Source organism: Salvelinus fontinalis, chromosome 27, assembly GCF_029448725.1.
Source record: "Salvelinus fontinalis isolate EN_2023a chromosome 27, ASM2944872v1, whole genome shotgun sequence".
Classification (NCBI taxonomy): Eukaryota; Metazoa; Chordata; class Actinopteri; order Salmoniformes; family Salmonidae; genus Salvelinus; species Salvelinus fontinalis.
The window spans coordinates 7,695,460-7,709,238 of NC_074691.1; the positions used below are offsets into that span (position 1 = coordinate 7,695,460).

Consider the following 13,779-nt stretch of genomic DNA (forward strand, 5'->3'; position numbering starts at 1 on the left):
CAGTTAGTCATCACCAGTCGAAGCTCTCCTCTATCCTGGCACCCCAATAGTGGAACAAGCTCCACCCTAACATCAGGGGAGCAGATTCCCTGCCCATCTTCTGGAAATGTTGGAAAACCTACAACCACAGCTACCCACCTAACTCTAGTCTATTGACATCCACAACACAACCCAGCCACCCACATCTCTGTGTTTACGGCTGAGCCACACTAACAGATTACACAGGAGGACTCTGGTCAAGAATAGTGCACTATTATAGGGAATAGTGTGCCACTTGGGATGCAAACGTCAGTGGTGAAAAGTACTTAAGTAAAAATACTTAGTTTAAGTTGTTTTTTGGGAGTATCTGTAATTTACTAATATTTTTGCCAACTTTTACTTCATCTACATTCCGAAATAAATAATGTACTTTTTACTCCATACATTTTCCCTGGAACTGAAAAGTACTCATTACATTTTGACAGGAAAATGGTCCAATTCACACTCTTATTAAAAGAACATCCATGATCATCCCTACTGCCTCTGATCTGGCGGGCTCACTAAACACAAATGCTTTGTTTGTAAATTGTGTTGGAATGTGCCCCTGGCTATCTGTAAATAAAAATGATGTAATAAATTAATATTAGGAATTTGAAATGATTTATACTTTTACTTTGACTTTTGTTACTTAAGTATATTTTGGCAATTCCATTTACTTTGATACTTAAGTATATTTAAAACAAAATACTTAAAAACTTTTACTCATTTAGTTTTTACTGGGTGACTTTTACTTGAGTCATTTTCTATTAAATGATTTTACTCAAGTATGACAATTGAATACGTTTTCCACCACTGATCAACGTGTTAGCTTAAACTGACAAATAAAGGAAACTATGGTGATCTCACCCTACTATTGCGGTGTCCAAGTGGCGGGCGACAAAACAATAACCATGCTTTATGAGAGTGAGAAATATCTTAGAACATCCACCATGTAAATCAAAGGGACACATTTCAAAAAGTAACAACGTCCACTATTAAGTACAAATAGAACAATGAAAGTGGTCAGTGTATTTAACCATCATGTGAAATTATGTCCGTTTTCTTAAGACACTTTTAATGAGGCCAAGAATGAGAGAACAATGGTTATTCTCCTCATAAGAAGTCCCCACTTGTGCCTTTTCCAATGGGAAACCTTATGGGAACTAGTTCTTTAACACTTTACTGCCACCAATCAGATATACACCCAATATAACCCTGGTGGTGTAAACAACATTGTTTAATACGCCGCCAAGAGCAACATAAACAAGTTCCATCCATATTCAACCCATTTAAAACAGCCTAATGAGCATGGAGGGCGGGGATATAGCTAATTTCAGCATTGTATACCGTAATGAAACATGCGCTCCTACACCAGTGGAACTCCTTGGAGCAGCGTTGCTATCCCCACATTAAAGCTCCCTTTTAATCATCCCTGAGGGCAACCGACAGACGTCTTTGTGAAACTCATCTCATTTCACTTCCTGTGTATCTCTGGTGAGTCATTCAACTTCCAAATAAGGCTATTGGATTGGCTGAACCGGGCCACCTTTCCAGGAAGGGATTACAAGATTTACTCTGGGTAATTGGGACGAGGTTGTGTGAGGAAACGGAGAAAGGGGAATACAAAACAGAGAGGAGAGGGAGCAGAACAGCTGCAACACTTACAGGTGGTTTCAGTGCCCTTCAGTGGCTCTTCGCTGGTCTCCCCTCCGGTCACAGAGAAGACGTTGATCGCATACTCAGTCAGAGGGGTCAGCTTGGTCAGGACCACAGTGGTGACCGCCCCATCGACAATCATCTGAGGAGTGCAAAGGAACACGGTCGTTATGCAGGAAACCCCACCTCAAAATCCAAGTATAACAGGATGATGATCCAAAAAGCTGAGCAGAAAATAAACAGCAACCTCAGATTCGTCATGGGATTATATTGGAATTACAGCAGGTCAAAAGCAAATGTTCCAACTAATACGGCACACATTTAGGAAACCCAAAACAAAACTAACATCTTCTCGCACACATACTCTTTCTTCAAAATTTCAGAGGGCTATCCAAAATAACGGAACACATATCATCAAATGCAAAGTGAAATCTGATTTATTTGTGTGAAGAAGCTTTTTGGGGTCCAATGCAAGCATTTGAAATGAGGGAGAATGGATGGATAGCCAAGAATCTATTTCTAGCAGGAGAAGTTATGTAACAAGTCTAAACTACAGGCCTATCTCAAACCTCCCCTTCAACACATGGCCTCTCATGAACTTTCCGAACCCTTCCAGTCAGGCTTCCGGGCTATGCATTGCACGGAAACTGCCTTGGCAAAGGTAGTGAACAACCTCCTCTGTGCTGCTGATGCTGTCAACATCTTCATCCTTATCCTCCTGGGCTTGTCTGCAGCATGTGATATATATTGCAGCATGTGCCATTATATTTTAACTGACCGCATTGAGAGGCTTCTTGGAGTTTCCAGAACACTCCTTGCCTAGTTCCACTCCTATATATCTGATAGACAGCAGTTTGTCTAATGTGGCAACTGCAGGTCTGCCCCTGCCCCTGCCCCTGTATCACAAGGTGTCCCATAAGGCTCAGTGTTAGGTCCATTGCTGTTTAGTATTTACATGCTATCCCTTGGCCAGATCCTCTGTCAATTTGAACTCAGATTCCACTGTTATGCAGATGACACACAAATCCACATCCACACAAACCCCAACTCCACTATGCCACCCTCCTCTGTTGTAGACTGTCTCCGTGAATTGAAAACTTGGATGACCAATAACTTTTTAAAACTCAAACGACGACAAAAACAGAGATCATGCTCATGGGCCCCAACTCCCTCATCAAGAAACTGGGTGAACTCAACATGACAATCGACGGCTGCATCATCCACGCCAACTCCACAGTCAGGAACCTTGGTGTTACATTTGACCCCACTCTGTAATTTCAACCCCATGTCCAGAACATCACCCTTCTTCCACCTCAAAAACATCTTACAACTCAGACCCTCTCTCACTGACCCCAATGCTGAAACAAATGCTGAAACCTTCATTCACGCCTTTGTTTTATCACGCCTGGACTACTGTGTTCGCCATTCTCTATGGACTCCCCGCTAAAACACTGTACAGACTTCAACATATACAAAATTCAGCTGCAGGAGTCCTCACACACATCAGACCTTGAGACCACATCACCCCCACCCTCATCAAACTCCATTGGCCCCAGTTCAAAATAGGTCCCTCCTTAAATTGCTCATGTTCACCTACAAAGCACTCACTTCCGCACACCTACACTCCCACCTGTTCACTGCGCTCCTCTGACACTAGCCTCATCACCATCCCTCGCACCAGGCTCTGCTCCATGTGAGACCGGGATTTAGCAGTTCAGCCCCCCAAAACTGGAACTCCCTCCCTCTCCATGTCAGAACCTCACAATCCATACACATATTCAACTCCACACTAAAGACACACCTCTTCCCACGGGCTTACCCACATTCTCTGTTGTCTTAGCTTTTATCCTCTGTCTTGTTCACTTGCCCGGTAATTTGTTATCCTGTTTAGTGTACTCCATGGTTAGTCTGTCCTCATGTTTAGTGTACTTTTAAATACGTCTTGCTTTTTATCCTGCTAATTTTATTGTGTATGAAAAGTGCATTTGGGAGTCAAGAAAAGTGCTTAAAATACAATGTATTATTAAACTGACTGGGTCTGGTCTTAGGTTGAGGCCTGGTGGAAAGTCTTTGGTCTCGCTTTCAGACAGGGCTCACTAGAACCACCCAAACCCTGGCGAGGGCCAATGAAAGCAAAGCATGGAATAGATCCATTCCTGTATTTCTAAGGCCATAAATGACGGAAGGTTAAGTGAAACTGAATGCAGGTCTGCCTCAGCCACTGTTGTCCACTTCTCAAGGGTGCGAAGAGAGCCAAAATGAACCTGATCAACATGATGAAACGGATCGATGATGACAACTAGGTGGATTTAAGCAAACAATTCACTGTGGATAACACTTGATAACCATGAAATCTCCTGTTAGGCAGCATAGAAGGCAGTTCCTCCTTCAGAAACTCCTGGATAAACAGAGTGAAATGAGGCCGCTGCCAAAGTGGCCCTGATCAACTCTGGCAAGACGAACCATGGAGGTCTGAGAGAGGAATTCAGAACAAAATGAATAATACAGCCAATTCTCTGTCATACACTCGTCTGCATATTTATTTGGACAGTGAAGCAAAACATTTCATTTGGCTCCAGCATTTTGGATTTCAATCAAATGTTTCATATTAGGCGACAGTACAGAAAGTCACCTTTCATTTGAGGGTATTTTCAAACATATCTGTTTTAATGTTTCGAAATGAAAGCACTTTATGTATCTAGTCCCTCCATTTCACGGGGTAAAAAGTATTTGGACAAAATGTCTTACATTTGTATTAAAGTAGTCAAAAGTTTAGCATTTGTTCCCATATTCCCAGAGCTCAATGACTACATCCAGCTTGTGACTACAAATTTGTTGGATGCATTTGCAGTTTGTTTTGGTTATGTTCCAGATTATGTTCCAGATTATGTTCCAGATTATGTTGTGCCAAATAGAAATGTACGGTAAACAATGAATTGTGTCATTTTGGAGAAACTTTTATTGTAAATAACAATATAATATGTTTCTGAATACTTCTACATGAATGTGGATGCTACCATGATTACGGATAATGATGAATGAATCGTTACTAGTGATGAGTGAGAATGTTACAGAGGCACAAAGATCATACCAACCAAGACATGCTAACTTCTCACCATTACCAATAAAGGGGAGGTTAGAATGTTTTTTGAGGGTATGATATTTACGCCTCTATAACATTCTCACTTCACCGATACTGATAGACTTCATATGTATATACTGTATTCTAGTCATGGCTCATCCTATATAACTACTGCTGTACACACCTTTTCTATTCATATACTGTCTATACACACCCTTCACATACATACAGTGCTTGACTTGGACTGAAATAGGTGCTGGTACTCATGGTTGGTACTGTTTATATTTAGGTGGAGGAGCTCAACAATACCTTTGAGATAATATTTTATAGGAGCAGCAAGAGCTCAGGCAGTCGAAAATTTGAAGCTAATTACCTGCATTTCTATCCATTTTGACATGGGGTTTTGTACTGCGTATTTATATACTGTCACGACTTCCGCTGAAGTTGGTCCCTCTCCTTGTTCGGGCGGCATTCGGCGTTCAAAGTCACCGACCTTCTAGCCATCGCTGATCCACTTTTCATTTTCCATTGGTTTTGTCTTGTCTTCCATCACACCTGGTTCCAATCCCATCAATTACATGTTGTGTATTTAACCCTCTGTTTCCCCTCGGTGATTGTTATTTGTAAGTGTTTGTGCACGTTTGTCCTGGCGTGCGTAGGTTATTGTACCCATTTGTTATATCTGTTATGTTTCCCGGTGAGTTATCTTTTAATAAACTGCGCCGCTGGAAACACAGTTCTCTCTTGCGTCTGCCTTCTCTGCCGCCAGTACGCACCCTCTTACACATACTGTATTCTCAACAGAGCTCATTCTATTAGTTCTACTACTGTACTTTGCATTTTTGTTAAATTGTTTATACACAACGCAATATTTATTTCTATACTGGATTCTTTCGATAGATCACTCTAATATACAGTATCTAATGCTGTACATAACATTCGTAGTATATATTGTGTAAATTCATCCAGTGTATTTACATATAGATTGCATTTGGATTACCGTTACAGTGCTATTTGGATATTAATTGGATTCGTTCCGGCATTTCTTGACTTATTTATTCAATTTGTATTATTATTATTATTATTATTATTATTATTATTATTATTATTATTATTATTGTGTACTGTTTGACATTTTACTGCATTGTTAGCACTAGTAACATAAGCATTCCGCTGCACCCGCTACATCTGCTAAACTGTGTATGCGACCAATAAACTTGGATTTGATTCGATTTTGAGTGTACTGTATCTAAACCAGGTGTGAGAGCTGTGAGAGCTGACGCTCTTCAGTTCAAATGCAGTAACCTTGGAGAGATGTGCTGAACTTGGAGAGGTGAGGTAAGTGAGGTACAGTACTGTAGGCTATAGGCTTACCTGTTCGGTGATTCCTCCCACCACGGGCATGTAGTCGATGCGGAATTTTTCCACAGGACCTTCAGGCCCGGTCCAGGTAGCACGGAATGAGTGGTGGGTTACCTCGGAGGTCACCAGGTTAGTGGGCGGGTCCAGGCCCCCTGCACGAGAAGCGGCGGGAATGTGAGCAAACACGTCAAATATTTCATGCACTGAACACTCTCACAAATCTCTCCCGAACACCTTAGCCTCATTGTCACAGGGCTGTTGGAGCTGTTTCTATATATCAGACAAAAGTCTTCTTTAGGAAATAGTTTCCCTCCCCGTGTAATAAATCACCATTGTGTTTCCTCCTAAATTTGATTTAAGGACAGGAGTGCGTCCAAAAAACTAAAGTTTCCATCAAATGGGTGGACCTTATGTAACTTAAGTGAAGAAACTCAATTTATCAAGTGTGTGAGGCAACCTTCGAGACCAAATCCAAGTGTTGGCGTTCAATCCGTCTTTTTATTGGCTCGTCTCATCAATCATGCTATTGCTATTCTCTACCTTCTATGCTAATCCATTTATGCAACTGATGGGAGATATCAGTACAGCTTGTTCTCGGTGACAGATTAAATTGCTTTCTAATGCCTTCTCTCTGCCATCTGTGCTGCTTTTGGCATATTAGATTAGAAAGACCCCTAACCGCTGTACCAAGTACAATACACAGCTTGACTCAGGAGAATCATTTTACAATAGCAAAACTTTAAGTTGAGCATTGCTTCACAAATCCATGTTTCTCTCAGTGATTGGGAAAGAGTTAGACAATTAGAGAGAGAGAGAGAGAGAGAACGAGAGAGAATTAGAGAGAGAGAGAGAGAGATGGCCTTACCTGGACCCTTCACACTGTTACAGAGGTTGATGGTGAGCTCATCCACTATGTCCAGCAGGAAGGAGAAATCATTCACATTGTACATGTGAATCTCATCTGGGTCGGAGGCAATGGACCTCAACTCATTCTCATCAGCGTTCTTCACACCTAAAAGTCACACAACACCACAATATTTACATATGTGGGGTTGGGACAAAAAGACTCTGTCTTTTTCATGCTGTCCAAGCGTTGAAAACCTTTGCATTGTTAAAATGTCTGTTTTCACTTGACATTGTCACGACCTGGTGATTAGCTGAACCATGACAGATTTATAGTTATACACTAGGAGTGTCACTCACCGATGGCGTAGAGCTCGATGTTCTCATCCCTGAGCACCTGGGAGTTGGTGATGATCTCGTCCTGCGACTTGCCGTCAGTGATGAGCACACCGATCTTGCGCGAGTCCTTACGCAGTCCCACGTTGGGCTTGAAGTTGTTCGTGAGGATATAGTTCAAGGCCATACCTACAGAGAGACATTCGAGAGATAGTTTAGAGGCGCAGTGCAGTATATTATTTTATATCATTTCCACAAGTTGGAATAATACTGTGAAATTATGAAAATGATGATAATGCCATTTTAGTGTAAGTGCTGTTTGAAAAGACTGTTTTGGTGGGATGGAGTTTTGGCCTTCCTGGTGACATCATTAGGCGGTAAATTAGTTAATAGACTAATAAGGAAGAGAGTTCCAAACCTCTCTGAAAATAACAGCTAGTTTTCAGTTTTCCCCTCCCCACTCAGACCTCTCCCAGACAGTCCTAGAAAAATTTTTGGTTGAGAAATTAATCTTTGCTAAGAAGCTATTTTTGTTTATTTTTTACCATTTTCATTTATAACAATCACACTGGGCACTTAATTGTTAGCCCGAAATGATTTGATATTGAGATTAAAACATCTGCCTTGGACTTTTATCATGATTAAGTTAAGTGAAGTTATTTTAAGGTAAGTTAAGTTTAGGTTGGGTTTATAAAAAACAGTTGACAGCTCGAAGTTATCCCTTCATTTGATGATACGTCACCTGTCATGGTGTTTCCCCCTTTGTAGGGCAGGTCAGCCACAGCTTTGAGCAGACCATCCCGGGTTGAGTGGGCATTCAAATGCCACTCAGTCTTGGGGTCTCCACTGTACTGAACCATACCTGGAGACACACACAACAGCATGAGACTACACCTACCTCCAATCAAAGTGATTGTTCAGAATATAACATTGATTTTCAATTCTGGCATCGAGTCGAGATCAAACTCAATTGAGTTGGGTGATGAACCTATGCCATCGTACACATTGCGAATGGGATTTGATCAAAAGAAAGATTACCGATCATGACTCTATCAGGGCCGATGTCAAAGACACCAACGATGCGAGCGATGAAGGCGCGGATGGTTTTGAAGTTCAGACGGCCAATACTCCATGAGCCATCGACCAGCAGGATGATGTCAGCCTTGGCCTGGCTCTTACACTTGGCTTCTGTAAGGGGTGGAGGAGAGGGCGGTGAACGGGAGGCCTGATACCATAGACACCCCTCGGATGTGACCACTTAGTACAGTCCATGTAGTGTGACAGTAGAGAGGATGTGTGTAGGAAGGGACAAGGAGAGGGGTGCCAAAGAACAATAGAATATATATATATTTTTTTAACAGTTTCAGACAGACATGCACAGGCAAAATACACACACCAAATACAGACATCAACAAGCAGGAGGCAGAAAGGCATTACAAATATCACAATAACTATACTCAAAAACTATACGTACTATACAATAATGTTTCTACAATAAACTATCTATTGCTTCAACACGTTTTGCAGCAGTATTTTTCTCTTGCGGGGGGGGGGGCATCAACTATTTTCTTTCCCCTGGGGGGGGTCCATCTTCTTTTTCCCCCTCTTTTTTTCTGTGTATATCCAAAAGGCCTTTTGTGGCCTGTGGCTCTTCGGGATACTCGTGGGGTTTCTGTCGTTGGGTTTGTCCCCTGCCTCTGAACAACAAGAGCAACCAGCTCACAGACGATATACGAGAGACTCCTCTCCCCGAGTTATCGCACATTCCGGCTGTGCTCGCTACTCGACACCTGTGGGGGTGAAAGGGTGGTTGCTCGCTCGCCCTGCAGCCGAGCGAAAGGACCCAGAGGCGTTCAGACACGGAGCTATGCAATCTGCCCGCTGTATCTGCAATTGAAAACAGGTTAGAGGAGACAAACATTTACCCACTTTCTTTACTGCAGCATGGAGAAACAGGTGCTTGACGATGTGTGGGGGATAGCCCCTCGTAAAATGTGTATCTGGTTATATATGGAAGCAGTTTGTTTGAGTTACACAACGCGGGTAAACAAAACGCTTGTAAGCTCAATGTAAGTCTATGAGACATTCCCCATCAAAACCACCTGTCATCAACTGAGACAGTAAGACGCTGTAGAGGCGTATTAACGACTTACGTCTTGTCATGGTGGACTGGAACGTCCCTAGCTCTGCTCTGATCGGTGCGGTGGGCAGTGTGTCACTGTGTGTCAGTGTGTCTGCTCCCCATTACTGAGAGGAATTTCGGGCCAAGGTCAGCAGCTCTCTTAGGGTCTTTTATGAGAAACATTTTCCTAGCCGCATAGAGCTGTGTTCCGCGGCAGCCCGGGTGCACTGCATACTCTCCTGGTTGTAAAACATCTCTAATTAAAAGCAGAGAAACGTTTTTTTTCCTTTACTAACTTTTTTTTGCAAAGTAAAAATGAGAAATATGAACTTTTGCATGTCAGGAAGGATTAAGGAAGAAACAATATGGCTGCTGGGTCAAATGGGCACAGTGATGAGAAATATTTGTTTGTGGCAAAAGATACACAAACATGTTTGGCATGCTGAACGTTTGGAGTTGTGGGGGAGTGTAAGTCATCACACAGTGGCACTGCAAGAAAAAGGAGGTCAAGACATATCACCCATAATTAATTAATCCTAGAAATATCATAATGTCTTGCTTATCACCATGCGTGATGAGTATCATATGTACCATATGAAATTTGGTACCCTGGTTCAGTTACCTGGAGCGTTTGTGAGAATTCTACAGAATATGTTTTGCTTTCACGAGACCAGAAAAAGAATTGTTTCTCGTGCGATTAGCAAGACGCACATTCTCCATGACGTTAGCGAGCTAGCTTGTTTATAACGGGCAAAAAAGTTCCACCCGACTCGCGCTGCCGTGTCACAGTACCTGGTACTCTGGTCCTGGATCTTGGACCACCTACTCACGCAGGTCCAGGATTCCTTTCAGCCAGTGTTCGATCGCGTTTCGCACATGCTTTAAAGCGCCATCAGGGTACCAAACGCTCCAGGATCCGAATCATAGGGGGATTTTTGAAAGTGCCTTTAACATGATATGAGGCAGAAAAAAGGCCATTGGAGCCAAACAGCTATAAGTGATTAGTACTCATTAGAATTGATGGCAGTGTGATGTGGTGCTTTATTCCAATGTGTTTGTGATGTGGATTAGTTTAGACAGACACATTATTCCCTATAATGGGATGATTAGCGTCATACTGTAACTCGCAGTGGGAAAGCCGTTCCTCTGCTCTACTAACGCGGATGGGAACAGAGATGGGCTGAGGCTGGGACACTGTGTGTCTGTGGTTTGGTCTGTGTTTCTATCTGAGTGGTTGTTCTGTGGCTGCCTCCAGTACTGTGCCCTATTCCCTATATAGTGCACTGCTCTGGTCTAAGCTAGGAAATGAGGTGCCCTTTGGGATGCAACAAATGTCTGTTTTGTCGGTCGTCGGTTACGTTATGGTATTGTAAGGTTTTACCGTTCCAAGGTTCCAATGGGACATCGGGTGCATCAGAGAGGGTGGTCTTCTCCTCTCCAGCCAGTGCAGCAGAATGGCCTCCATCAAACATTCCAAACACTGCTACAGAGTACTTGGTTCCGGCCCTGATGAGATGGAGAGATGAGATTCAAATGACTATAGTCAATAGTAGTTGCACCATATGGAATAGGGTGCTATTTGGGACGCAGAAAATGTCACAAGGCAGAAGACTTCCTGTCTGAGGATATAATTTCCTGCCTCTCACCTGAGCTCCTCTAACACCACAGTGTTGTCATAGGGCCCAACCAGCAGCTCTCCCAGGTCGATATCATTGCCACTGGGGTGGAATGTGACCTTGTAGCCACGCACATCTCCAGGGGCTGCATCCCAGGAGACTCTGAAGCTGGTCTTGCCAGGGTCTGAGGTCTTCAGGTTTCTGGGAGCTTTGTAAGGTGATACTACAAGGGGACAAAAAGAGCAAACATATCAGTTCAAACTCATGAAGAAAGATCGTAACTTCATCTTTGGCAAAGCTAGCCATTTTTCAATGGGATCAGCCAACCCACATTCCAGTCAGTTTCTCATTAGTCCATAATACAAGTCTTGAGTCCCAGCATGCGTCCCAAATGGCATCCTATGCCCTATATAGCGTACTACTTTTGACCAGTGCCATATGCACGTCAACAGTAGTGCACTACAAAGGGAATATGGTGCCATTCCGGTATCTAAGAACCCAATGACATTCCATGTGTTAGTAAGTGTAACACTCTCTCTCTCTCTCTCTCTCTCTCTCTCTCTCTCTCTCTCTCTCTCTCTCTCTCTCTCTCTCTCTCTCTCTCTCTCTCTCTCTCTCTCTCTCTCTCTCTCTCTCTCTCTCTCTCTCTCTCTCTCTCTCTCTCTCTCTCTCTCTCTCTCTCTCTCTCTCTCTCTCTCTCTCTCTCTCTCTCTCTCTCTCTCTCTCTCTCCTCTCTCTCTCTCTCTCTCTCTCTCTCTCTCTCTCTCTCTCTCTCTCTCTCTCTCTCTCATATATATATATATTTTTTTTAATACTTTTTTACTTTGTGTGTTAAATATATGTGTGTATTAACCAAGTCTCTGAGGTGTCCTTAGTGAAAGATACCTGCCCCACACCCACAGTGTTTCCCACTGCACCCTACTGTCTCTCATCTCATGGGGTTGAATTATGGACCAACGTACGTGTCGTTCCTACTCCTTGCCTTGCTTTTCCTTCTCCCCGCTTGTAGATGGGGTGCACCGTGATGTCATAAGTGGTCATGGGCGTCAGTCGCTTCAGCACAGTGGAGGTGGAGGTGCCAGGAACCTTGGCGAACATCTCTTTGCCGCCATCGGTGGGTACGTATGTCACTCGGTAGTTGATGACTTTCCCCGGTGCCGCCATCCACGTTATCTTCATGCTTCGCTCGGTCTCATCGGACACAGTCAGAGCCTTCGCAGCAGCAGACACTGAGGACAGAGAGGAGGAGAATGTTCGATTCGTAGCGAGGATGTTGAGAAAAATGATCTAAACGAGAGTTTGACTCATATCCCCAAATCTGTTTATCTTAAAGGCCCAGTGAAGTCAAAAACGTGATTTTCCTGTGTTTTAGATACAGTTGAAGTCGGAAGTTTACATACAATTAGGTTGGAGTCATTAAAACTCGTTTTTCTACCACTCCACAAATTTCTTGTTAACAAACTATAGTTTTGGCAAGTCAGTCAGGACATCTACTTTGTGCATGAACCAAGTCATTTATACAGCAATGGTTTACAGACAGATTATTTCACTTATAATTCACTGTATCACAATTCCCGTGCGACAGAAGTTTACATACACTAAGTTGACTGTGCCTTTAAACAGCAGGAAAATTCCAGAAAATGATGGCATGGCTTTAGAAGCTTCTGTTCGGCCAATTGACATCATTTAAGTCAATTGGAGGTGTACCTGTGAATGTATTTCAAGGCCCACCTTCAAACTCAGTGCGTCTTTGCTTGACATCATGGGAAAATCAAAAGAAATCAGCCAAGACCTCAGAAAAAATGTGTAGACCTCCACAAGTCTGGTTCATCCTTGGGAGCAAGAAGGTACCAAATGCCTGAAGGTACCACGTTCATCTGTACAAACAATAGTACGCAAGTATAAACACCATGGGACCATGCAGCCATCATACCGCTCAGGAAGGAGATGCATTCTGTCTCCTAGAGAGGAATGTACTTTGGTGCGAAAAGTGCAAATCAATCCCAGAACAACAGCAAAGGCCCTTGTGAAGATGCTGGAGGAACCAGGTAAAAAAGTATCTGTATCCACAGTAAAACGAGTCCTATATCGACATAACCTGAAAGGCCACTCAGCAAGGAAGAAGCCACTGCTCCAAAACTGCCATAAAAAAAGCCAGACTATGGTTTGCAACTGCACATGGGGACAAAGATTGTACTTTTTGGAGAAATGTCCTCTGGTCTGATTAAACAAAATTAGAACTGTTTGGCCATAATGACCATCATTATGTTTGGAGGAAAAAGGGGGACGCTTGCAAGACGAAGAACACCATCCCAATCGTGAAGCACGGGGGTAGCAGCATCATGTTGTGGGGGTGCTTTGCTGCAGGAGGGACTGGTGCACTTCACAAAATAGATGGCATCATGAGGGAGGAAGATTATGTGGATATTGTGAAGCAACATCTCAAGACACCAGTCAGGAAGCTAAAGCTTGGTCGCAAATGGGTCTTCCAAATAGACAATGACCCCAAGCATACTTCCAAAGTTGTGGCAAAATGGCTTAAGGACAACAAAGTCAAGTTATTGGAGTGGCCATCACAAATCCCTGACCTCAATCCTATAGAACATTTGTGGGCAGAACTGAAAAAGCTTGTGCGAGCAAGGAGACCTACAAACCTGATTCAGTTACACCAGCTCTGTCAGGAGGAATGGGCCAAAATTCACCCAACTTATTGTGGGAAGCTTGTGGAAGGCTACCCGAAATGT

The 13,779-nt window shown here is 43.1% G+C and overlaps 1 protein-coding gene across 6 annotated transcripts in view; it reads right to left on the reverse strand.

Moving 5' to 3' along the window:
- Nucleotides 1-13,779, reverse strand: part of LOC129824947 (collagen alpha-1(XII) chain-like) — a 91,698-nt gene that overhangs the window by 53,977 nt on the left and 23,942 nt on the right. For 5 of the 6 annotated variants that reach the window (XM_055884522.1, XM_055884521.1, XM_055884525.1 and 2 more), the window contains exons 15-23: nucleotides 11,998-12,264; nucleotides 11,066-11,258; nucleotides 10,801-10,925; nucleotides 8,336-8,485; nucleotides 8,040-8,159; nucleotides 7,322-7,486; nucleotides 6,984-7,130; nucleotides 6,131-6,270; nucleotides 1,684-1,816 (exon numbers count right to left, since the gene is read on the reverse strand). In XM_055884522.1, the coding sequence (XP_055740497.1) occupies nucleotides 1,684-1,816; nucleotides 6,131-6,270; nucleotides 6,984-7,130; nucleotides 7,322-7,486; nucleotides 8,040-8,159; nucleotides 8,336-8,485; nucleotides 10,801-10,925; nucleotides 11,066-11,258; nucleotides 11,998-12,264 (1,440 nt within the window). The remainder of the gene's footprint in view (nucleotides 1-1,683; nucleotides 1,817-6,130; nucleotides 6,271-6,983; nucleotides 7,131-7,321; nucleotides 7,487-8,039; nucleotides 8,160-8,335; nucleotides 8,486-10,800; nucleotides 10,926-11,065; nucleotides 11,259-11,997; nucleotides 12,265-13,779) is intronic. The other variant, XM_055884527.1, reaches the window with a different exon arrangement.